Consider the following 26,055-nt stretch of genomic DNA (forward strand, 5'->3'; position numbering starts at 1 on the left):
AAGAAGTAAGGCATCAAAATTTGATCCTTATCCACTCTCTGAAAATATTCAATAATATATTTCAATTTTTATCCTTCATATTTCTAAGACTGTCAATAGCCTATACATTTTAAAACTATTTCTACCCCATGTTATGCTCTTTCCATCCCAAACGGGAATTACTATTTATTTAGCACTTAAAAGACATCTGAGCACTGTACGAAGAGTAGAAAAGTGGGCCCCTGCCTTACAATCTAATATGACACAAAATGAAGAATGGATGGTAAAACGGGAGAAAAATAAGCCAATCCAGGTACCAATTCTTACATAATGAAATGACATAATGACCAGGTGGTCTGTCAATCTTCTGGCACAAAAATGGAGAGGTCAGCACCTGAACTATGATTGTTCATGAAGGTCACATGCTGCCAGCAGGAATGTTTATTTATACATCTGTTACTACTTGTCTAATAAATATTTTTCTAATTTATAGATCTCATCTGTTTAACTCTTAAAGAGACACATCTACACAGGTGATCTGAGAAGACTGATTTATAATACACTTTAAAGTAATACTTAGCTTTTACTTTGAGTCTCACAACATGCTTAGTTTCAACAGTGAGTTTAGCATAATGGTTTCTGAAGTTAAAGAAACTCTGATGTATTTGTCTATGACAGAAGGCTAATTGCTTCTTTCACATATACAACTAGGTAGATAGGTAAAGCGATAGGCGGACAGATTCGGAACCCTAGCCATCTTAAAGAGACATAGGAAGGGAAAGCTTGGGGGAAAACCCAGTGGCAGATAGCAAGGACGGTTAGTGAACAGTAAACAGTGGTAAGGGAGAGGTATCAGAAGCATTGTAGTATCTTTTGTTATCAGGCACTGGCTATCTTGGCCACAGAACCATGGTGGGAGGAAACCACTGGGGAAAAGAAACCATTAGGGGAAAATGGTTCCCACAGAATCATTGGGGGATAAGGGAGCAGGCAAAGTATACAATGTCAGTAGCCTAATGCCTGACTTAAATTGAATTAATTCTTGGTGATATAACACTGTAACTAACTTCCATTAGTTTAAATGGAAGAGCTGAAAGTAGATAGATATATAAATCTGATAGGCCAGCTAGCCTGTCCTCCTGTATGGAGGAACAAATCCACCACACTCAAGCATCTGTTTATATTAATTTAGTCCTTTTACAGCCACTATGCAACCCTGCAGTTAAACTCTAAACCTTAACAAATGCACAGGCAATGATGAAGCCATGCTGTAGTGTAATATGAGAAGAGATCAGGACAGACCAAAGTGCAGAAATCCAGAAGTTCCTGTAGTACTAAACACATCATTTCTTATATACAAAGTTGTCTTATTCCAATATAAAAATGAAAAATTGGTCAGCCTTCCAACTCCCCCCAATCCTCAAATTCAACCTGCTTTCCCATTTGTACATAAATCAGTCACAGAATGATTTGAGTGGTGAGTCTGGCTAAATGGAAAACTGTAAGATATGAAGAACATTACACTATTAAGAACAATAAAGTCATTGGCTGACATCCAGACTAGCACTGTGTGGGTACACACAGCTGAGCTCCAGACTGCCACTTCTGCAACAAGCAGAGTTTTTTGCTGATCTTCTTCCCTTCTCTCTGAAGCTCTCTGTGTGTCACAAAAATATTTCTTTGATGCATCATAGGCTTTAGAAGGAAGGAGAGATGGGGGGAAATTGCCCCTTCCCCTGCGATAGTGTAGCAGTAATCTGGAATTTAGTACTGCAGCAAACAGGCAGTGCTAATCTGGATGTTGGCAATGGTTGTTCCTTTTGATAATGCATGTTTCTTCCCAGAACACATGGTACTAAAAGTTACATTGAATCATGTAATGGTAGGCATTTTAAAAATATCAAAAGATATAGGTGTTAATATGCTTTCTAGACCTCCATCAATTATGAAACAGATGGTCCAAACTTTTCACTGTAAACCTTTTATACTATGATTTACTTCTAACTACACATCAGAATCCTTTACCTTTATTTTTAAACTAGCAAGTTTAAGGAGAAGTAGAGTTTAGACCACTGCAACTGAATGAAAAGATAAACATTTGTTTACCGTAACTGAAAAAGCACATAAAAGGGGTGATACATCCCAAATGCTAGGTTTTTGCGCTTTTGAACTTGGCTCTCTTCTCCATCCCCCAACTCCACACTGCATGAAAAATACGATTTGCCACATCCAGTCAGCAATGAGTGGTGGGCATTGTCATCTTGATTTACCTACTGATTGTGCTTTGCTAGGAAGGCAGAGAGCACCAGATGTTTTTAGTTTAAAGTCAGCTTTAGAACTAAAACGGGGGGTGGGGGGGAATCAAATGATGGAATTACTTGTATCTGGGGAGACACTCAGAATTAAGGTCACAGGACCATGAAATGCATGCTGTGAAAAATACACTATGCCATCATATTCTATAAAAATGACTACACAGTTTCCAAAACTACTCCACCTACTTGGATTACAGAAAACCAAAACATCAGTGCTATTGCAAACCATTTCTAAAGTCTGAGCCACAAATCGGTTAAGCTGGAGTACTTAAACTGAATTCCGCATTCTAGATTGTTCTAATACCAGTTATACATTAAAACCAAAGAAGTGGGACAGTGATTTCTTCTGATGCAGCTTTAGTGGACAAATAGTGAGGCAAATGGAACAATGGTAATTATTTTAAAGCAGATTAAAGGTTAAGTGTGCGCCGTCGAGTCGGTGTCGACTCCTGACAATCACAGAACCCTGTGGTTGTCTTTGGTAGAATACAGGAGGGGTTTACCATTGTGTCCTCCCGCACAGTATGAGATGATGCCTTTCAGTATCTTCCTATTTTGCTGCTGCCTGATATAGGTCTTTCCCATAGTCTGTAATGCCCTGTAATGAGTGTCTATTGCAGTTGAGCTATATCTGGTGACTGTGGTCAAATACACCTGCTGGGACAAGTCCTCACAGCACCATCTATACTTGATAATTATGTGGCTCATAGGATCAGGCTGTAGACGGCTCTGAAGGGTCCGTTGAGGCATTATATTTCAGAGAGAACCATTAGCCCAATTTGACTCTTGAGCTCTTGCATATTCTACTGCCAATAAAAAACGAAAAATGAACTAGGCTGTACTGCATTTAATTGACTGCGGTATCTCCACAGACGTTCTATCTGTCCCCACAAAGAACAGAAATTCCAAATCAAATGGCTAGGCAGAAGCAATGTTCATATAAAAGTTAGGGATATGTGAGCTGGCCCGCTTAGAGCCGGGCTTGACATCGAGCCGGCCTGGTTCGGGCAGTCCTAGTTAAAATTGGACCAGCCTCTCAAAGGGGTGGTGGTGTCAATCCAAGTTTGAACCGGCCCCGACTCCGGTTATAAGTAGTGGTTCGCGGACTGGCTCCGATATACTTGTAAAGGGGAATCCTTGAGGATTCCCTTTTACAAGTAAAGGGGGCATCCCTAATCTTAATGGTAATGACGCTGGGAGCGGGGGAGAGCAAGAAAAAGCAGTGCTAAGGCCCGAGCTGTCATTTGGGAGGTCGGCAGGGGGCTTGGAGGAGTCCCTGCCGCATCCAATGCTTTTCTGCCATAGCATCCTCTAAAGAAACAGAGGACACTTTTTCTCACTCCCCATCCCCAGCACCTTTACCATTAAGGATTCCTCAAGGATTCCCCTTTACAAGTATACCTGAGTCAGTCCACGGACTGGCTCAGTTTGGCCAAGCCCAAAGCCGACTGGGCCGGTTTGAATCTGGTCCAGATTAGAACCAAACTTGTTCTGTACACATCTCTAATAAACATTGTACAGACAAGTAATTCATTACTTCTTTCCAGCTGTGAAGACAGGGAAAGCACATGAAAGAGACTCATAGCAAAGTCATGCTTAGACTATTAAAAATAAAAATAAAAATAAAAATAAATAAATAAATAAATAAATAAATAAATAAATAAATAATTTTTTAAAAAGGAAAAAAAGGAAGTGTATATAAGTACACTGCCCAAAGCGTGTCCGGAAGTCCTACTATTCCCCTTGCGTGCTCTTCATGGTTTCAGCATTAGTATGAAGAGGCAAATGCCAAAACTGTGAGGGCAGGTGTTCCCATGCTTAGCAGCGTGGGATGTCCCAGCCCGCCAACCATGGAAATGTCAGCCATCTTGGTTATGGCAGTTGCCACTTAAGAAAAACACTATAGCCTTAAAGAGTGTGTGTGCCCAGAGCAAGGTCTGTGTGAGACTTCCTGGCATGTCACTGTCCAGGTCAGGACTTCCAGATGTGCTTTGGACAGTGTACTTGTTTACCTTGTACTTTTATTTATTTTTTTAACAGTCCAAACAGGGATCAAGTTGAGAACACTCTCAGGAAAGCAACACATAAATGGGTACCAGTTTTGCAGAATTAACTGAAATGTCTATTTATTTATTTGATTTATATACCACCCTTCCAAAATGGCTCAGGGACAGTATAGGGACAGCTAGCAGACTTATGAAACTGCACTCCATTAAAATCAAATAAAATGACTGAAGTTAAGATTTTTTATTTTAAGTTGCTAATGCAACTGTTGATCAAAGAGATCCTATTTATTTTGATAGGGTGGTCAGCAGAACAAAGACTAAGAGATGATTCCATATTCACTTAGCTAGATGGGCCAAAGAATGGTGGTTTGGATTATTGTTGCCACATGCTAGGTTCAATCTAGTCTTGATATATGGAAAGGAAACTAAACTATTTCCCTATTAAATTGCTCCCAAGTTAAATCCTTGGACTGTTTTTTTCAACTCAGGATAATTTAAAGAGCTATTTAAGGCTTATTCTGGCCAGCTTCTGTGCAGGAAACTCTGGGGAGAAAATGGGGCATGCATGGATTGTATACATACGTTCCTTTGGAAAGGGTAGGCTATGGAAACAAGAGGTGAAACTCAAGCTACTGACAAAGTTATTGAATAAAAAGAGCCAATGTATCTGCTTCAAGAGGGAAGAATCCTGTATGGCTTATTTCAACAAAGTTTTGGTCCCCCAAATTGAGCATGGAACTGTTATTCATTTCAGTAAATTCTCAAATTGGCATCAGCTTGGGGGTCACCTCTTTTTGCTTTATTTTCAGTTTTGGTGCTACACCATTTTTAACAACAAATATTTATCTACCGCTTTTCACCAAAAGTTTCCAAAGTGGTTTACATAGAGAAGTAATTAATACATTAATTGGAGAAAACTAATTAATTAAAAAATTGCTTTGTTGCTTTATCTGGATTGTAGCCTTTTTCTAATCATGGGGAGAAGAGAGAGGTTGTGGACATTTTTAACAGCAAATTGGACACAGAGGAAAGGAGTGCAGAACACATCCTCTCCCTGTAGACTGTTCCATCTGTGATTTCTCCCTCAGCTGAACTCTCCTACCAGAAATATGCTGAGTTAGGAGCAACAATTTTAATAGAATGTAAAACTGTGCTGAAACTAACAAAATGAAATTCAGCAGAAGCAAGCAGAGTTCTGCTGAGATACACACATGCCAAACACACAGGTATAGGATGGCAAATACTGGCTGGGCAATAGTATATGTGAAAAGGATCTTGAGATTGCAGCCAATCACAAGCATGTATCAGCAATGTGATGCATCTGCCGCCGCCCCCCCCAACTCCCCGCAAAAAGCTAATGCGATTTTAGGCTGCATTAGCAGAACCAAAGTTTCCAAGTCTCAAAAAGTAATAGTTCCACTTTATTTAGAATGAGCCAGACTTCATCTGGAAGATGGTGTCCAGTTTTGGCTGCTTTGCTTTGTGAAGAACATCGGCAAATTGGAACCAGTTCAGAGTATGGCAATGAAGATTGTCAGGGGTCTAGAAGACAAGCCCTATGAGGAAAGATTAAAGCAACTCGGTATGCTTAGGCTGGAAAAGAGAAGGTGGGCGGTGGGGTGGGGGGAACAGGATGATAGCACTCTTCAAATACCCGAAGGAGGGCAAATACTTGTTCTCTGCTGCTTCAGAGGCCAGGACTAGACCCAATGGGCTTATATTACAGGAGAGCATTAAGAAGCTTTGTAATGGTAAGAACAATTCAACATTTGACCCAATCAATGGAAGATGTGTGTGGATACTCCCTTGCCAGTTAGAGGCTGGTCAGTCATCTGTTGGGAAAGCTCTGCCTCTGGACTCCCTGCACTGTGCGGGGGGATGAACTAGATAGACAGAGTGAACTAGCCATGTTAAAAGTTAGTGAAGCAAACAAGAGTCAGGACCTAATTAAGAGATAGGGATCACAGTTCAAATGACAAAGCAGCGGTAATGGCCGCCTGAGTAGTGTCCTGCTGCAGATGTACATCTCCAGATCTAACAAACAGAGATAGGTGATCGAGAGAGACCTGCAGGAGCCTCCCTGCTCAGTTTTCCACTCTGTTGTGTGAGTTCCCCCTTCCCTTTTCACAACTAACCATAGTGCAGCTTCCATCTGCACAGATGTAAATCTATTCATAACCAGTTTCAAACCAGTAACTGGTTTTAAATTTGAAAATGAACCATGGGAAGAAGCATGTGAAAGGGAAGAAAAAAGGATACATAGGCCCATGGGACAGCCCAATCTCCACGACTTGCTTAAATAGTGAAGAAATATATCAGTGGAGCTGGATTCACTGCTTCCTGGGTCACAAGCCTCTGGGAAGTAGGTGGTGAAGGGGAAAAAAAGTCCTACATAAAATGTGAATAGGTGCTGAGAAAGCACAGTGAGGACCTTATGAGCTCCCTCTTGTGGGGAAAAAATACTGAAGAACTGGCACAGAGGAAATGAGATACTGACAGGCTAGAAGACGAAGAATGTAAGATAGCAGTCATCAAACTGTGGAGACAGCCACTCTGGCAGGGCACAAGACCCTTGGGAGGGGGAAACATGACTTTAAAAAAAATTAAAGGGATGAAGAGGATCTGCCAGGGGCAGATGTTTAGCAGCCTCCAAAGTTGCTATGCAAAGTGCAGAAGTTGCAGAGGCAACTTCTGGTCAAAGCAGTTTCTTCTTCTGCTGTCACTTTTCTTAACTGCTTTTATAGAAGTCGATGTCATGCTTTAGTATTCTTCTAATGTTAGTAATAGTTTAGTGTCCCGGTCCATAGATCTTTATGCACACATCAGGCTGCATACCTACAACTCTGTGCAAGGGTTCTATTGCTTGCCTGCCAGAGAGATGGCTGCTGAAAGGGAGAAGCCAGAGCTCAGTAGATCACTTGCTTTTCAGATAGATTCATTCCCTGGCATCTCTACAGCTATTCATGCATTACATATATTTATTTATTTACTAGTATGTGTAAGCCCGTTGTAATAACGGGCTCTAGTGTGGGGGGGGGGGTTCCCGCTGCCGCCTCACCCGCCTCGGGCGCACTCCTTGGGCCGACACCTCCGCCGCCGCCTCGGGCGCTCTCTCCGCCCGCCGTTTCTTGTGGCGGCGGCCGCCGCCATCGGAGCCAGTCGCCCCGCCACGGCCACCGCCTCCTTGGCCCGCACTCCTTTGGCCGAGGCCGCGGCTCCGCCGCCGCCTCGGCCGCACTCTCCGCCCACCGCTTCTGCTCCTTCTGGTCTCCCGTGGCGGCGGCCGCCGCCATCGGGGCCAGTCGCCCACCGGCGGCCGGGTCCAACATGGCCGCCCATCTCCGCGCATGCCCAGAACGGGCGAAAAAGACACGGGCGGCACGGACGCACGCCCAAGGCTTTTATGGGTAAGGATTACATTTATATCCCACTCTTCCTCCAAGGAGCCCAGAGAGGTGTACTACATACTTGCATTTCTCCTCACAACAATCCTGTGAAGTAGGTTAGGCTGAGAGAGAAGTGACTGGCCCAAAGTCACCCAGCTAGTACCATGGCTGAATGGGGATTTGAACTCAGGTCTCCCCGGTCCTAGTTCAGCACTCTAACCACTACACCACACTAGCTACATTGTGCATGTTACAGGTGACTGTACACATATACATACTTCTGTGTGAATGACTGTACATATATTCATTTTAACAGCAAACCTGGGTACTGGAGCCTTCAGTCATAGATTATAGATTATACATACCGGTGTACATCTGCTGAACATAATGCATGAATAACTATGTGCCTACAGACCAACAATCTGCATAGACAGATTGTTCATATGCATAATGTATATAAAGGGCTAATGGCACTAGCCCCTTAAATGCCTGCCTACAGGCAGTAATGGGCTGGATGAGGGATAAAAAACTGAAGCTGAATCAAAGCAAGATGAAGGTGCTCATTGTTGGGGGTCGTAATCTGCAAGATGGGCTAGAACTGGACGAGGTTACACTCCCACCAAAAGAACAGGTTCATTGCCTGGACCTGAGTCTCACCCTAGTGCCTCAGGCTGTAGCTGTGGCCAAGGGCGCTTTTTACCAGCTGTGATTTATTCAACAACTCCACCCATTCCTTGAGGAGAATGACCTGAAAACTGTGGTATACCAGCTGGTAACCTCCAGGTTGGACTGCTGCAATGTACTCTATGTAGGGCTGCCTTTGTATGTAGTTCAGAAACTTCAGTTAGTTCAAAATTCGGCAGCCAGATTGGTCTCTAGGGTATCCCGGAGAGACCACATTATGCCTGTTATTAAACAGTTGCACTGACTGCTGATATGTTTCTGGTCAAAGTACAAAGTGCTGGTTATTTAAAGCCCTGAATGGCTTAGGTCCGGGTTACTTGAGGGAGCACCTTTTTCTACAAGATCCCCACTGCTCATTAAGATCATCAGGAGGGATCTATCTTTGGGTGTCACAAGTTCATATGGTGGCGACCTGCAATCTGGCCTTCTCAGTTGTTGCCCCTAGGTTGTGAAGTGTGCTCCCCGTGGATATAAGAGGATTATTTTCCATGGAGACCCTTCAGGAGAGCATTTAATGTCAATTATCCTGAGCCACTTTAGGAAGGCAATATCTATTTCTAAATAAAGTAAATAAAAATAATAAATAATTTAATGTCTGAATAGGGCTGGGAAAGACTTGTGTCTGAAACTCTGGGGAGTGAGCTACCAGTGAGTCTTATTATTAAGAATATTATATACTGCTTTTCACCAAAAAAAGTTCTCAAAACCATTTACATAGTAAAGTTATAAGAAAATGGTTCCATATCCCCAAAGGGTTCACAAACACAAGTTAGTCACCAGCTATGGTCACTAGAGGGATGCTGTGCTGGAGTTGGATGGGGACAATGGCCTTTTACTTGCTAAATATAAGAGAGCCACAACTTTAAAATATGCCTCTTTGCCCAGTTAGCAGGGAGCACAGACAACACTGAGTAGATGGACCATTGCATTCAGTAGAAAGAAGCCTCAGTTATAACAAAAACTCGACGGAAATTACGAAGCCGTCTAATTCAACAAGAAATGCAAGAAATCCAGAGCTAGAGCATCCTCAATAGATGATAACCCAGCCTCTGCTTGAAGACCTCCAGTGAGGGAGAGACCACCCCTCCCTAGGTAATTGCTTCCATGGTCAAACTGCTTACTATTAAGAAGTTTATTTCCATGTTCAACTGAATCTACCATCCTGTAGCTTCAGCCTATGAGATCTATGCTTGTCCTTTGGAGCAGCAGATAACAAGCCCTTGGCCTCTCCTATGTGGCAGTCCTTTAGGTATCTGAAAAGTGCTGTCACATTACTCCTCAGTTTTCCTTTCTTCAGCTAAACCAACTCTATAACATCAACCTTTCCCCACAGAGCTTCTCCTCCCCCACCATTTAGACCCATAACCATTTCCACTGCCCTTCTTTGAACCTGTTCTAAATTTGTCTACCATCTTTTTATAGTGTGGTACCCAGAACTGAAAATATAATGTCGGTTATATTATACACTTTTTATAGTGTGGTATCCAGAACAGTCAATATCATGTTATATAATGAGTTGGAGAGCTTGGAGGGTAGAGTAAATTTAAAGTTTGAGAAACACTGGTATAAGTTAAATAGGAGGAACCATTTCTGAAAATGAGGCCAACATCATCAACAAATGCTACATTTAATACATTTAGTACTGATTATTCAGTTCTCTCTCATTTCAATGTACCTATCAAATAATTAAATAGCAGACCTATACAACATCAACAGGCTTGGCGTTAAATTCTAGTTGACAACAGATAAAAAGTGAAAATAAGGAAAGGCACTAGAACTAAATAGAATTTCCTGAGCTGAACCAAATTTAGGAATGATATAGGCATTTTAATCTGTTAATCTTAAATTAAAATATACAATATATTCAGCATGTGCTTCTTTACTCTTGGATTTAGTCAGCTGTATTGAAAAACTTATAGTATACCATTTTCATGGATTTTTCTTTTTCTTTTCATTTATTCTCTTGTGAAATTTTTTTTTGGTGTAACCAAAAATTGCTTTCACATGTGCATCTTCTACTTCCATTTTAAATAAAATCTTCTTGAATCTAAGCTAACTTCAGTTCTTTGATCACTGATACCTAAATTAGGAAGTGGAGTGAGGCTAAGATTATTCCTGTGATAAGACTACCTGTAAAAGGAAAATTGTGCAGTTGAGTTGGTGTCGACTCCTGGCGACCACAGAGCCCTGTGGTTGTCTTTAGTAGAATACAGGAGGGGTTTACCATTGTGTCCTCCCGCACTGTATGAGATGATGCTTTTCAGCATCTTCCTATATTGCTGCTGCCCGATATAGGTGTTTTCCATAGTCTGGGAATAGTCAGCGGAGATTTGAACCGGCAACATGATGCTCGCTAGGCAAGTTACTTCCCTGCTGCGCCGTTAGGTGGACTACTTGTACTTAAATCTATACAAAGCTCTTCTCATTGCTATGAGCAGCTCTGGATGTTCAAAGTTGCAGGGCAAAAGAGTAGGACAAAACAAATTATTAATGCTTCCAGTTTTGCACTTCTTTGCAATTCCTAGTTTCAAGGTATGTACATCTCCCCTGCTGGAAAAACTTCATGTAATTCCTCATGATTATGTTTTCAGAAAGGGTGAAAACAGGAACCAGAACACAGCATTTTCTGCTATATTGCTGCAGCAAATCCAGATACCCGATGGAGACCTGAGGTGCAGTGTCCTTGTGACAGTGCAAAATCGTTCTCCCCACTGGCTCTAGGAGCTGGCAGGAGTAAAAACTTCTCCCCACTGGCTCTAGGAGCTGGCAGGTGTAAAAACTTTTACATCATTGCTGATACAGAGTAGATCTCCTACAAGGTCTATCAGCCCCAGCACAGTATCCCTCCTGTGGCTTTTGCTGGTGTCTAAATTATGTTTCCTTTTAGATTGTGAGGCTGTTGAGGACAGGGATCCATCTTTATTTATTTATTTATGTTCAATTTTATACCACCTTTCATAAAACATCCCACTATGTAAATCACTTTGGGAACTTATAAATATTTGTAGTTCATAGTTTGTGACAGGAAGTCTTTCTACTCTCTCTTCTGGAGAGACAAGAAGTCACCTTAAGTCACTTGAAGACTGCTTAGCACTGGAAGATCCCAAGCTAAAGTGGCAAGGACCCTATATTTCCCAGTGCCTTCTCCTCTCCATACAGGAAGACACCACAAAGATCAAAACTCTCACTTTTCCTCAGCCTCATTTGCCATCTTTCATCTTAACCCAGGCCCAGTGGCTAGTCTGGAGAATGCTGGTGGTTTGAGGCTAGTACAGACATACTAGCTACAACCACTTGGGAAGGGTTTATGAGAAGGTGTGAAGGGCTCAGCTGGCCCTCACTATTTTGGGAGTAAAGCTGGAATAACACGAATATTGGCAAAGATCCTCACTTCACCTGGATCTACATTCTACATTCTGTGACATGAGTGTTGCTAATAGGAAGGAGATAATCTTTTACAAGTTGTTTCTGTTTTGAAAGATCATAATATTAAAAAAATCAATCACACCTCAAAGCTAAAACACGCAAAAATGTTTTAAAAGAACATCTTCACATTAATGTATTCAAAATCGATACAAACCTTATAAGTAAATTAAGAGCAGCATGGCGATTACTGGCAGCATGCTTTGCAATGTTGACACACATTTTTTCACTGTGGCCTTCAGTTTTCAGTGCCAGAATCATTAAGAGATTCTTCAAATTACTTTTTAAATATTCCTCTCCCCAAGGGTTTTCACTTGCATCTAATTAGACTACTTACCCCATGCCATGTAATTCCCTGTTGCCAAAACTGTTAAATGCTTCAATAAGTAAGTGAGAAGAGCATCAATGGAACAAGGCAGATGCAATGCCATTGGTTAACAACAGAGGTGTGAAGTGACTCCCTTAATTATAAAGCTCATTAATGCAGTGTTTAGAGAGAGAGAGAAAACCCTTACTTATAATTCTGTTAAAATGCCTAATACCTTCAATAACAGCACATGATTGCAGAAAAACTTTCAATTTACACCTTTAATAAGAGAAGCTGGGATTTATTTTAACTAATAATTATGGGAGCCAATATCTGCATACAACAAAGAAACACTTCAGGTTGAAAGATAAATCATTAGCATAAACATTTTCCACATTTCCATTATATTATTTAGGATTCTATTTATAGTAACTCTAACTTTACACTTAAGGTAATCTAAGTTTGGGAAGAGCAAATAGATATTGCTCAAGATAAATAAGTCTGAGGAGATGGACATTATGTCTAAAACATGGCAAACTTAACATGCAAACACACACACCCCATCAGTATTTATATACCAACTATGTCTAATGTATTTGGCTGCAGCCTTGAGACCAGTCAACCAACAGGCAGAGCTTTGAAGATATTTAAGAACAATATCTTACAGGTCCATCTTACAGAAACTTGAATATCTTTTTAACTGGCAGGACAATATAGTTACATAACTGTGGTAAAAATGAGAGCTAAGTTGGTTAAAATTAAAGTTGCTAATTTTATTAGATTTGTTAGGAGAATTACAGAGAGTTTCAGAAATGTAACAATATATCCAGGTTCTTTTTGTTGTTTATTATATGGTCTAAGGGTAAATAATACATATGACTGACTGATTTAAAAAGGGGTTCAAACATTTTGGTGGTCTTGGCAGTAAGCTAGTATCTGTGTTCAGTCTTTAGCCCTCACCCCCAATCTCCAAGTTCTATGGCATGTACAGAGGAGACAGATCTCATCTCCATCTGTGTAAAGTGCCATTTGTGTAAACTCAATAGGAGTTTCTCACATGATGCTCATCCACAAATGCAGTAAGCATTAACATCCTTTGCAGGCTAATATAGGTTGCTACATATTATTTATACAGTGTCATCTACATACACAATACTTACAGGATGGTGGATTGCCCTGTAGAATCTTAAGCTACACAAGAGGAACAGAATTGCACAGCTGCACAGAACTAAACACTACTTATTTTAACACTTTACATCATTTGCCTATTAGCTTGCCAAAAATCAAGTCACACAATCTAAACCACAGTGTGACACAAGCAAAGAACAGGTATACTTCAGATGGCTAAACCAAGGAGTCAGGACCAGTCCAAGGACTGCTGGTAACTGGCAACAGCCTAGTTTGCCTAGTGGACGGGCCAGCCCTGCAAGGAGTCAGTTACTATGAGGGAAAGGCTGAGAATCTTATGTTGACACACAGTAATTCTCTCATTAGTGACTTAGATACCGAAGGAAGGAAGGAAGGAAGGAAGGAAGGAAGGAGAAAAGAAAGAATTGCACAATGGATCCCTTCAAAAGGATCTTTTGGATTTCTGTTTCTTAAACAGAAAGTGGAGAAACCCAGATAAAATATGGCTGCCCTGAGAAACCTCCAGTCTGTGGCATTTTTCCTGGGCCACTATTGATTACTTAGGAAAGTCTAGTTCTTGGGCAGAATTACTGGAGATGACATCTCTACTTCAGAGCACAACAGAGTCCTCCTTGTCCATAGTGTTGGGAGCTACAATAACAATTCCTTGATGATAAAATTAATAAAATATACAACTTACTGTCAGAATTGAAAGCAGTTCTTCAACACTACTTTCAGGTTTTAAACGATCTTTGAACATCCTGACCGTTGGATGCTTCAAATAGTAATATGAAGCAATGCGGCCATGAGTCAGAGGTTCAATACTACGGTCGTCCTGTTATAAACAAGAAAATTTTATAAATATGCAAGGTTCATACTACTGGAGTTAAACATATTTTATACAGTGTTGTAATGGAGAAATTATAATTATATTATAAAATTGTACAATAGTGAGATATGCATCACAAATAAAGTTAACAGCATGATACTGGTTCAAATGCTGACCTGACCAAAAAAAATTCCATAGTTGCAACAGGAGGTCCCATAGCAGACTACGAGTATTTAATCATTCAAGAAACATTAGGATAAAGGGTAATCTCTAATAAAGATTACTGCTACCCTGTTCTTCTTTTTAGACTTTTAAATAAAGTATAAATTATTCTTACCTCCCCTATTTTGATGCAGTACGAGTACTCCAGATCAATGAGTGATTTCTCAACAAGGTTTGAAAGGAACTTGTTCATGTTATCATGGCTCACATCATCTAAATTATAGTAGCTGCAGAAGTGAAAAATTAATACAGGTAAGTACTTAAATGCTGACGACACATGAAAGAAGGATATCTTGTATCACAGTTCAAAACATGAATACCATAAAACTTAAGCCATAGTTTAATTGAAAAGTAATGAACTGGATGTGAGCATAAAGACACTGTTGCATGCATCTGTCTTATTTCAGCCCACTCCTGAACTGGCAGCTTTCATACCATATACAACACTATTTGAGAGTCATCATCCTCAGGATCAGCTTTCGGATAGGGGGACATTGTGCCTCAGAGAAAGATGCAGAAAAACCATGTTCCACAAACGGAACACTGCTTGAGGTTATCTGGATCCAACCCAATGGTCATGTTCTTAAACACATGAACAGCACTGCTGGATCAGGCACAAGGCCCATCTAGTCCAGCATCCTGTTTCACACAGTGGCCCACCAGATGCCTCTGGGGAGCCCACAGGAAAGAGGAACGTGCATGCCCTCTCTCCTGCTGCTGCTCTCCTGCAACTGGTATTGAGAGGTATTGTGCCTCTGAGGCTGGAGGTGGACCACAGCCACCAGATTAGTAGCCACTGATAGATCTGTTCACCATGAATTTGTCTAAGCTCCTTTTAAATCCATCCAAGCTGGTGGCCATGACCACATCCCATGGCAAATAATTCCATAGATTAATTATGTGCTGTGTGAAAAAGTACTTGCTCTTGTTGGTCATAAATTTCTCGACCTTCAGTTCATGCGGTGACTTCTGGTTCTAGTGTTGTGAGAAAGGGAGAAAAACTTCTCTCTGTTCACCCTCTCCACTCCATGCATAATTTTATACACCTCGATCATGTCTCTCCTTAGTTGCCTCTTTTCCAATGTAAAAAGCCCCAGATGCTGTAGCCTAGCCTTATCAGGAAGGTGTTCCAGGCTCCTGATCATTTTGGTTGCCCTCTACTGTACCTTTTCCAGTTCTACAATAGCCTTCTTAAGATACGGTGACCAAAGCTGTACACAGTACTCCAGATGTGGCGTCGCCATAGATCTGTATAGTGATTAGAGTGCTGGACTAGGACTGGAGAGACCTGAGTTCAAATCCCCATTCAGCCATGATACTTGCTGGGTGACTCTGGGCCAGTCACTTCTCTCTCAGCCTACTTCAAAAGGTTGTTGTGAGGAGAAACATAAATAGGTACACTGCTCTGGGCTCCTTGGAGGAAGAATGTACTATAAATGTTTTAATTTTTTTTTAGCATTTTTATTTCCAATCCCTTTCCTAATGATTCCTAGCATGGACATAGCCTTTTTCACACTGCCATGCACTGAGTTGACACTTTCAATGAGCTGTCCACCACGACCCCAAAATCTCTCTCCTGGTCAGTCACTGACAGCTCAGATCCCATCAGCGTATATGTGAAGTTGCTGTTTTTTGCCCCAATGTGCATCACTTTACACTTGCTTACATTGAACCACACTTGCCATTTTGTCACCCATTCCCCCAGTTTGGAGATATCTTTTTACGGCTCCTCACAATCTGTTGTGGGTTTCACTACCTTAAATAATTCAGTGTCATCTGCCAATTTGGGCACTTTGCTGCTCACCCCAACTTCTAGATAATTTATGAGCAAGTTAAAGAGCACTGGTCCCAGAACAGATCCCTGGTGGACCCCACTTCCTTCTTACCTACCTACCTCCCTCCATTGTGAAAACTGTCCATTCATTCCTACTCTCTGTTTTCTGTCCTTCAACCAGTTACCTATCCACACATGAACCTACCCCCTTATTCCATGATTGCTAAGTTAACTCAAGAGCCTTTGGTGGGGAACTTTATCAAAAGCTTTTTAGAAGTCCAAGTATACTGTGTTAACTGGATCACCTTTATCCATATGCCTGTTGACACTCTCACAGAACTCAAAAAGGTTAGTGAGGCAAGACTTTCCCTTGCAGAAGCCATGCTGGTTCTCCTTTAGCAAGGCCTTTTCTTCTATATGTTTAACAATTTTGTCCTTAAGTATGCTTTCCATCAATTTACCCAGCATCAAAGTTAAAACATGAATATTTCCCTGATTTATAAGGATTTATAAGAAGTGTGACATCTGCACCCCTGCAATGAAGTCCCATAACCTTTGCAAGATGTTAGTTCATAGCCAGGTTTCACCTAACATTACAAAGGTATCAGTAATTGAATATTTTCTGACTGCTTCCTCAGATATACTGTTAAAATCCCAAATTAACTAAATAAACGTACAAATTAAGTGCACTGCCCTGTCTTGTTGAAAAACATAGGCTAGTTTCCTAGTCATAGAGCAAAATTCATTTGCCTTTTTGATTATTCTTGAACAGATATTGCATCCATGAAAATTGTTAGTAAAACTATCACAGGAGAAGCTAGTCTAAATATTATCAAACTGAAGACATTAAGACATATTTATTTTTATACTTTACTATGCAAGAGGAACTGTTTGAAAGAATAAGTAATTTTAATATACTTTATGAAATGCATCTCATATAGAAGCATTTGAAAGTAAAAAAAGAAACTGGTCATGACAAAAATCTTACAAATACTTTAAAGAGGTTTAAGTTTAACTAGCTTAAACATCTAATTGTTAAGATTAATGTATAACAAGTGTGTATGTAGACCAACATTATTGTTGCATTTGATTTTTTTCTGCTACTAATCCTTGTACATTTTCCATACACAATTTCCTCCTCCATGAATTGAAAACTCTTAGAACAACCTACAATTTCTGCACACTAGAGATGTGCAAATCGATTTGACTTCAAATTGATCCGGGTCAAATTGGGGCGATTTGAGTGATTCAACCTTGAACAGAATCACTCTTAAGGGCCTGATTAGAGGTCGAGTAGAATCACCCCTAACTTGACTCAATTTGAGTGCCATTTTGAGGCCTGTTTTTCGGGGGAGAGCTGCTACCAATGGGATCAACGGGTAGACTAGCCCTCTGCTCTGGATTTAGTGTGTCTGTTGCCTCAGAGGGCTGGTAGACCAGTCCTCCAAGATGGGCAGATGCGCTAAGTCCGGAGCAGAGGGCTGGTCTACTCGGAACAGCAGCTCCATTTCCTGTTAGCTGTAATCCCCTGCTAACTTGTCAAAGAGGCACCTTTTAACATGGCGATTCTCTTTATTTAGCAGTGGGAGAGTAACTGGCCCTATCCACCCCCAGCACTGTACCTCCAGTGACTGTTGCTGGTGTCTATCTTATGTTTCTTTTTAAATTGTAAGCCCTTTGGGGATAGGGATCCATATTTATTTATTATTTCTCTGTGTAAACCACCCTGAGCCATTTTTGGAAGGGCGGTATAGAAATCAATCAATCAATCAATCAATCAATCAATCAATCAAACAAACAAACAAATAAATTTTGCAGTTCATTTTCCCAGCTCTTCTGGAAAAATGGGCCTCAAAATGGCACTCTAATCAATTTGAGTTGAATGATTTCTGGGTGATTCGTTGAGACAGACAGCCAAGCCAGCTATGTTTGAAGAATCAATTTAAGTTTTTTAATTTGTTTTAAGGTAGAATCAAATAGCAAAAATTGATTCGTGCCCATCTCTACTGCACATCCATATGCTACTAATTAATATGATACAAAGTGCCCCAAAAGGTAGCATAGTTAAAAGCTAGACATGGGGTTATAAAATACAAGGGTAGGATCATGATATAATTAAACTTGCTAAATGAAAAACAATTAAAGGCAGTCAATGATGCAAATTCAGTGGACATTTTTAAAAACTGTATTTCTCAATGAGAGAATTGTGAGTTGTGAGTGTACTTAAATAACTCTTAATTGAATGTAACAGTGCTTAACTGTAGCTGGATAATATTAGTCAGGACTCAAAATGATATGTTTGGTTCATGGAAGGGCTTGGGCATGCTGTAAAAGTAGGATCTGTTTTACTTTTTTGGTTTCACAAGCTGGTTTTGAAACTTCTTTGAATTTCAAGAGAGTGGCAGGGAGGGGCAATGTTTGAATGACACAAGTCCAAACCTTCTTTGAGTACACAAAACTAGCTGCATAATTTGTGAGATCCTGGGTATTATTTTTACTGTTATTTTATCCTGGTTTCATGTTGAAAAGAACTGTTCCTTTCTATATAATTTTATTTCTAGCTACTGTCATGAAATAATTTATCAGAGAAGTCAGCATTGAAGGTCCTTGGAAATTTTCTAGCCCAATTCCCTGCTCAGTTCAGGAAACAGCAACCTAGTGATGGCCATTCAGTCTATTTGAACACAACTAGCGAAAAAGATTTGTGAAGCCGTTCCACTGTTGAATAGCTCTCTACATTAGTCAACTCCTAACCTCTAGCCTGAATCTGCTTTCTTGTAAATTCAAATCCCATTGGTTCTAGTCCTGCCCTCAAGAGCAACAGAGAACCAATCTGCTCCTTCTTGCCCTTCAGACATTTGAAGATGCCACCATATTTGCCCTTAGTCTTCTCTTCTTCAGGCTAAACATACCCAGATTCTTTAACTCTTCCTCACAGGATTCAGTTTGCAGAAGCTCATCATCTTTGTTGTCCTCCTCTGGACCCAGTCCTTCTTAAAATGTAGTGCCCAGAAATGGACACAGCATTCCAAGTGAGGACTGACTGTATATTCTCATGACCTGGACAGGACTGAATTAGGCCTCTTAGCAGCTGTGTCACACTGCTGGCTTATGTTCATTGGCCCAAAGTTCAAGTTCGTCCAGATAATATTGAATCTTGATTCTGTCTTAGAGTTATGCCCCCTAGCTTTGTGTGGCCTTTATTCCCCCATTCAAGTCATATATAAAACTGCTGAACAGCAACAGGAACCAGGGGATAGCCCCATAGAAGTCCACTCACAATACTTTCCATCCAGGCAGACATGGAGCCATTAATGAGAGGTCACTGAGTATGGTTGCCTTGTAAATGCGCTACTATCATCCACCCAGTCTGCATTTTACCAACTCCCCTAAATTACCATGTCCATAAAAACTATACACATGTTAACAAAATGACTATTGCAAAGCAATCCTATGCTTTTTTAAAACATGAAAATAAGTCCCATTCTGCTTAATGGCGCTTACTCTGAAGTAAATGTATACAGAATTAGATAATTAATGGTATAATTCAATGTAGTTCTACCAATATAAGGAAATGCTGAAAATCTATCTCAGTTTAGAGTGGTTTAGATCAACACTTTGGGTTTAGTAGTATTTTTGAGCTTCAGGCAATAGCACATACATTTCAGAACTACAGTATTAGCAAAACAACACAATGGCTAATACAGTAAGAATGCAGTTTATTAGATTGTGAGGCAGTAGACAGGCCTTGTATTTTAATTTTTTGTAAAGCACTTAGTTGCAGGCATTATTATAAATGTTTAACAATACAAATAAATTTTAAAAACTCCTAGAAAATAGCACCATAGCCATTATTTATCCTGATGGAACAGAATGCTACTGCAAAATACTTTTAGCACACCTATTATTACACAAAGCACCCTTGATCAAAACTACTGTCTTTCCAGCTTGAAAAGAAATGCCAAACATTTGAAAAGTGTAATGAAATTAAAGATAGTAATACTTTTTCTAGGACAACGGTTGTACATGTCGGATTTCCATTTTATGAATACTTTTGATAAATGCCCAATGTAAACATCCCCATAAGTAGGATTTCAACATTATCTATATGCAATCTTGAGAACAGTATCCTATCAGACCAGGTCATAGGATACTTCTAGCTATCAGGCAACGAATGCATTAACCTAGAAATATTATGCACACTTAGTTATTTTATCAGTGTATTACTTTAAAAAATGTGAAGGAGAAAAATCAGAGATGGACGTTTGAAGGCTCGTATGTTAAAAACACACAATATCACACTATATATCACCCCTCCCCCCTTTCTGGTAACTGTATTATCTAACTATTTAATTGCAGATAAAGAATAAAAACAGTGTAGTTTCATGGTCAGTGCATTGAATCATCTAGTCATTATTTCCCCTCAGCTGCAAACAGACAACCCACCTTTTTGTCAGCACACCATTTCATTTATTTCACAGTGAAACCCAGTTTCACAATAATTGACTTGTCAGGAGCTCTAATTTATGAGGCTGGGCTCTGTAAGCCTTCTCCTATATTCAGCTCAACCTGCACACAAGCAAGGTTGAATATTTACAATGCCGTTAACAGGTGCTGAGTTGTTTAATGATTCTAATAGCCAGAAGCGTACTGAGAAAGCCAGCGGGATCACAATTACAGGCTGTTTGAACACAACAATTACTCGTCCCCTGAGAGGTGTGAAAGTCAAAGGCAGTTTTATACTAACAGCATCTAGCACATGGGGTAGACAGGCTAACTTCCATTAGTAGCCCATTGGGAAAAAAGCAATAACAAACCCCTAGGTACCATAAAAATTTACAAAGTCCATAAAATTTAAACAATCAAAGCACTGAAGGAACTAACTTTTTAAAACTAGCCTTTAAATAATATATAATACAAAAACACACATGCCTACCACTAAGCCTGCAGAATATATCAAGATCAACACCACAATAAGAAACATGAACTTCTTTTTTTCTCATCTAAGCAAGTGTGGAATTTCACCAGCTGAGAAAGAGAGAGACGTGCAGAGACATAAAATGTAGATGAAGTTACACAGCCCGTTTTGGGTTTAATGTGGATGGAGGTGGCAATTGCTTCCTGTTTAGTTTATGTAAACCCGACCCAAGATCTCCCTGGGAAATTTTTCATCAACCTTGAAATGGTGCAGCTATAACTGTCAGGTCTGTGAAGTCATTTGTTACAAACACCATGTTTTTTATGTTCAGATTATACGGTGGTAGTAATGATACAGATAATGATAGCGGGTTCCAGGGACAGCTGAAAAACACCGTAAGAGAAACTCTTGCTTATATTCAAAGGATTTCTTGGGAAAACCGCAAGAGCACAGCTCATGATTTTTTGAGATTTACCATTTTGTCAAAGAGTTTCATTTTAAAACACAGGGTAGTTAAACAGTTATCCCCTCAAAGGATGTTTCATTTATTCGTGTTCTGACACACAGTAATTGAGGTGATTTTTCTTGAGGTTAAATTCTCTAACTATGGCTATAAGGCTTAGGTGAAATCTATTACTCTAGGCATGCCCCGATGGATGAAACATCTTTTCTGGTTCTATTCCAACAGTTGTGGCTCAGCATGCCTAGGGAAGGGAAATGAGACAATCCCATGGGAGCCAGCTCATTTGCAAGAGAAAGGAGATTTCCGTTATTCAGACAAAATGGAAAGACCATCATCAGTTTTGACTGGTAATCAAAGCAAACCAAATTTATTATTAAAATGGTCTGACATAAACATATTCATGGCCACTGGAAGCAGAGGAGGAGGTGCATAAGAAAAGAAACAAGACTAGTACAAAGCTGTATTGCTAGAGGAAGTAAATGGTAGGAAAACGACTGAAAGCACAATGGAAGAGTATTACATTTGTTATTAACAACATTTAATAATGCTGTAAGCTACTCATGAGTGGCAAAAAGCATTCTGTGAGCAGATCTTTTAAAGCTTCAGTTTTTCCTTCCCATATTTCCCAAGCCAAACAAATAGCAGGGGAGTTTCTATATCCAAATCTACTCTACACTGACTACAATTCTTTTGATTTTGTGCAGTGTGTTGTCACAGCAAAATATGGCTGAGGCTTGTTGCCACTTGTGAGTGTGGCTAATCTGGAATGTGATGGTGTCACTATATATATATTTATATATTAAAAATAAAAATAAATAAAATGATGCATATTTATATACCACTTTTCAACAAAAGAACCCAAAGCGGTTTACATAGATATAAATACATTAATAAATAGGCTCCCTGTCCCCAAAGGCTCACAATCTAAAAAAGAAACATAGACACCAGCAACAGCCACTGGAGGGATGCTGAACTGGGGATGGATAGGGCCAGTTGCATCCCCCCTGCTAAATAAAGAGGACCGCCACTTTTAAAAGGTGCCTCTTTGCTCAGTTAGCATATGCATTCCACCCACCCCACCAATCCTTATTAGTGTTCAATTTCCCAAGAACAGCAAACTGCGATAGTCTTGGACAATACGACATATTAACATTATTTTGTTCTATCTCTTGCTTCACTCTTCTCCATGTGATTGAGGTACTTGCTGTCAATATTTGATTCTATCAGAGGAATGTTTAAGCAAGTCATGGAATTTTTCCAAAATAGTCAACTAGCAAAAAAAAAAAAAAAAAAAAAAGAAAGAAAGAAAGAAAGAAAAGAAGTATGACCTTTTATACCACTGTTTTATTGAGTATTAGGATTCAAAGTATTTTTTTTTTAAAAAGGAAGTCAGTACCACTGAAATTAATAATATGGAGTCAGAATACAGAGAGCAATGGGAGATACGCTGTTGTATTTACCACCTTATAACATTATTTGCAACTGAAGGCCAGACTGTTTACCCAGATCTCATTAACTGATAGATGGTAGAGGAGTGAAGAGGATACCCAGGCTCATTCTTGTCTTTCTGTTCTTTCTATTGTTCCTTTTCCTGCCTTCCCCACTCCCCAACATTAGGGCTGAAACAGATGCAGCAAGGGCTGCAGGTAAACTGCTTAACTGTTTCATACACCACTCCATTCTGGTCAAATGTACTTGCTAGTCACACAGCCCATTTGCAAGTGTGAGTGCTGTTAGCATCTCACTGAATGATGACAAGAAAGTTGAAAGCATGACACATGGAAATATTTCAATGTGACAGAATGTGCATGGAGTGTTTTTCCATCTAAGTGGCTTATGCTGCTCCTATTTTGGTCCTCTGAGTGGTGCTTCAGAGAGAAACAAGCCATCGACAGGAGTTGCAAGAGAATGGAGTAAACAAAAAAAGAAAGAAACAACACAGCAATTTTCATAGTATAATTTGTACTGTAAGAAGTTTCACTTTTAAACTGTTGGCTTCTTATTTCTGAGATCAGATTGCCAGTCTGATCTTAGAGACTGAGCAAGACTGTTCCCTGAATAGCAGTGCCTAGTTGCAGAACTGTTTACTAGATGAATTCACCACCTTGGTCAAATTGACTCTGGACCGTCTAGCAAGATAGCTCTATGTGCAGATTTCATTCTCTGGATCACGACAAATAGGTATAGTATTAGGGTGTATGTGAGGATCTCAGGCATACATCAAGACTTAGAAAGTAGAAGACGACAATCATATAGGTTAAAAACTTTGATGCTTTTCTAGTTATAAAAATAGGTGCTACATTTTTATTCTTTCTGCTCCATTTTAACAAGCTTCTGCAAATAATTCAAAAAAGAGATCCTCCTCTACATTATTTGAAGAACATTTGAAGACATTTGGACTTAAGGCACAGTTTTCAGGAACCAAATGTGTTGCAGGTCTGAGGCCTGGATGCAGTGCTGCTTTCTTTAAGCCAGTCAAAGCTGCAGAAGGCACTTTAAAGGGAACATTAGAAGTGAAAGTGAAAGAGAGAGCGTGAGAGAGAGAGCGTGAGTGTGTGTAGTAATGCGGCAACTGGGTAGTTTGCTTCAAGCAAGGCCCTTGGCCCATTTTGAGCAGCTAGTGGTGCTGAGGTTTAGACCTGATCAGAAGTCTTAGCAATAAAATATAGAGAAAAATACATTTAAGGATGGAGTTGACAACTAAAGTGAGAAAGAAGATGAACATCAAAATGGGTGGATCAAGTCTGTGTCTCAATTGCAAAGAGAAATTTTCTAACAAAAATCAAACCTAAAAAGGCATTTTTTAAAAAAATGGCACGTTTGAATGAATTGTCCACCAACATATACAGTTAACAGAAGGAATATACATTTGAACTTGCAGCTATCTTAAAAAACAAAGCTCACAAAAGTATGTTAAACCTAACATGAATTTCAGAGAAAACAAATTAAGGAACAAACCAAAAGACATGAATCTAGAATCATGCTCTGAAAATAAAAAACACAGTATAATCACCACATATTAACAAATTGCACAGAAAGGGCTAATGTGACTTATGTTTGATCCCTCCATGCATCTCCCCCTCCCTTACATCAGTCACAATTAATATCATTTAGCTCTAAGTGTATGTGTGTGTACATTATATGCATGTATGCTCTCAATATTTTGGTAAACGATAAAAACTAGAGGTATGCAAGGAACAGATTTTATGTTCTGTTCAGAAATGGACGGAAGGTTCCATCAGGACACCAGCTGGCCCGACAGCTAGCCCGTAAGAACAGAATCATTCCATCTTGGAACTGCTGTTCTAAGTGCTTCTTTTAAAAGCCTGGGGGAGGGGGGAAGGGACAAGAGTTTCCTTTAAGCATTTCTTTAGAAATACAGGCAGTGATAGTTACCTTTAAAAACTGCTTATCAGAGGTACTTCCATTGCTGTAAGCTGCCGGTGCTCTTACCGCTGATAAACACAGGGACTTACAGCAGTGGCAGTACCACTGATAAGCGGGTGTTTTTTTTTTAAAGATAACTATCTCCGCTTATATTTTAAAAGAAATGTTCAAAGAAAACTCTCATCCCCTTTCCCTCCACAGGCATTTTAAAATGGCGTTCAGAATGGCAGAAAGTTCTGAGACTAAACAGTTCTGTTCCATTCTGAGCTTGGAACAGGCCCCCTATTTGAGGGCTATTCTGTTCCAAACTCAGAACTGCTGGTTCTGAGTCAGAACGTTCTGCCTTTGGAACATTCTGTTTATCCCTAATAAAAATAAAAGCCTCTTTAAAAAAAAAAGGAAAAAAAAGAAGACCATTTACCTTATGCAACCCTAAAAGTGATAAGGCTGGTAATAAACTGATGAGATGTCTTAGACTCATTAGAAACAATGAGATTAGTCATAGACTTCTGTGGTTACAGACTGCACCCTAAGTTCATTTTTAAAACTAGCTACTAATATCTGTCAATGATGTTCTGAGGGAGAATGTGATTTTATTCCAAGCAGCAATCCTGCAACACTATGGACCAATAGCACCCCATAACAAACATGGAATCAAATTGTGGAAGGATGGAATGGCTATCCTTCTCACTCAGTGACAGATAATCTGTGTTTTGGGATCTTTTAATGGCCCTTTAGCTGTTTTTATGATTCTATATTTTTTTCCTAGTCTGCTGGCTCTGTTTTTTAAATTTCCATTGCTTTGTTGATTTAGTATTGAATACTACTGCATTTGTATTTAGCCTTGAGGCTATTCCTCAGATAAATACATTTTCTGTCTTCAACTGTATCCACAATATTAAGATAGAAGCAGATTATCTATAATGCCATGTGTCAATTAACACATACTTGACTTTAAGTGAGTTGTGACAGACCAAAAAGCCACTGATAGAACCAATACATTTTGAAATATAACTAGTGCTTTAGTAAGACTTAGGAAAACACACACACTCTTATCCCTCTTTGTAAATCAGCAGTGGTCAGGGCCGTCCTTAGAGTGCCCTGGCGGGGTGCAGGTCCCAGGGCAAATCAGCCAGTGCGGGGCCCCTTTCCAGTTAATTCTAATGGGGGTTAAAACAGCGGGGCCTGCGGCGGTCACCCTGCTTGCCATGCCCTAAGGACAGCCCTGACAGTG

General features: G+C 39.9%; 1 protein-coding gene across 2 annotated transcripts in view; it reads right to left on the minus strand.

Annotated features, from left to right (window-relative positions):
* The window catches only part of ASCC3 (activating signal cointegrator 1 complex subunit 3), a 362,371-nt gene that overhangs the window by 65,667 nt on the left and 270,649 nt on the right, over positions 1-26,055 (minus strand). For both annotated transcript variants that reach the window (XM_053266329.1, XM_053258340.1), the window contains exons 35-36: positions 14,395-14,506; positions 13,929-14,063 (exon numbers count right to left, since the gene is read on the minus strand). In XM_053266329.1, coding sequence (XP_053122304.1) covers positions 13,929-14,063; positions 14,395-14,506 — 247 coding nt within the window. The remainder of the gene's footprint in view (positions 1-13,928; positions 14,064-14,394; positions 14,507-26,055) is intronic.

The sequence above is a fragment of the Hemicordylus capensis genome, chromosome 1 (assembly GCF_027244095.1).
Source record: "Hemicordylus capensis ecotype Gifberg chromosome 1, rHemCap1.1.pri, whole genome shotgun sequence".
NCBI lineage: Eukaryota > Metazoa > Chordata > Lepidosauria > Squamata > Cordylidae > Hemicordylus > Hemicordylus capensis.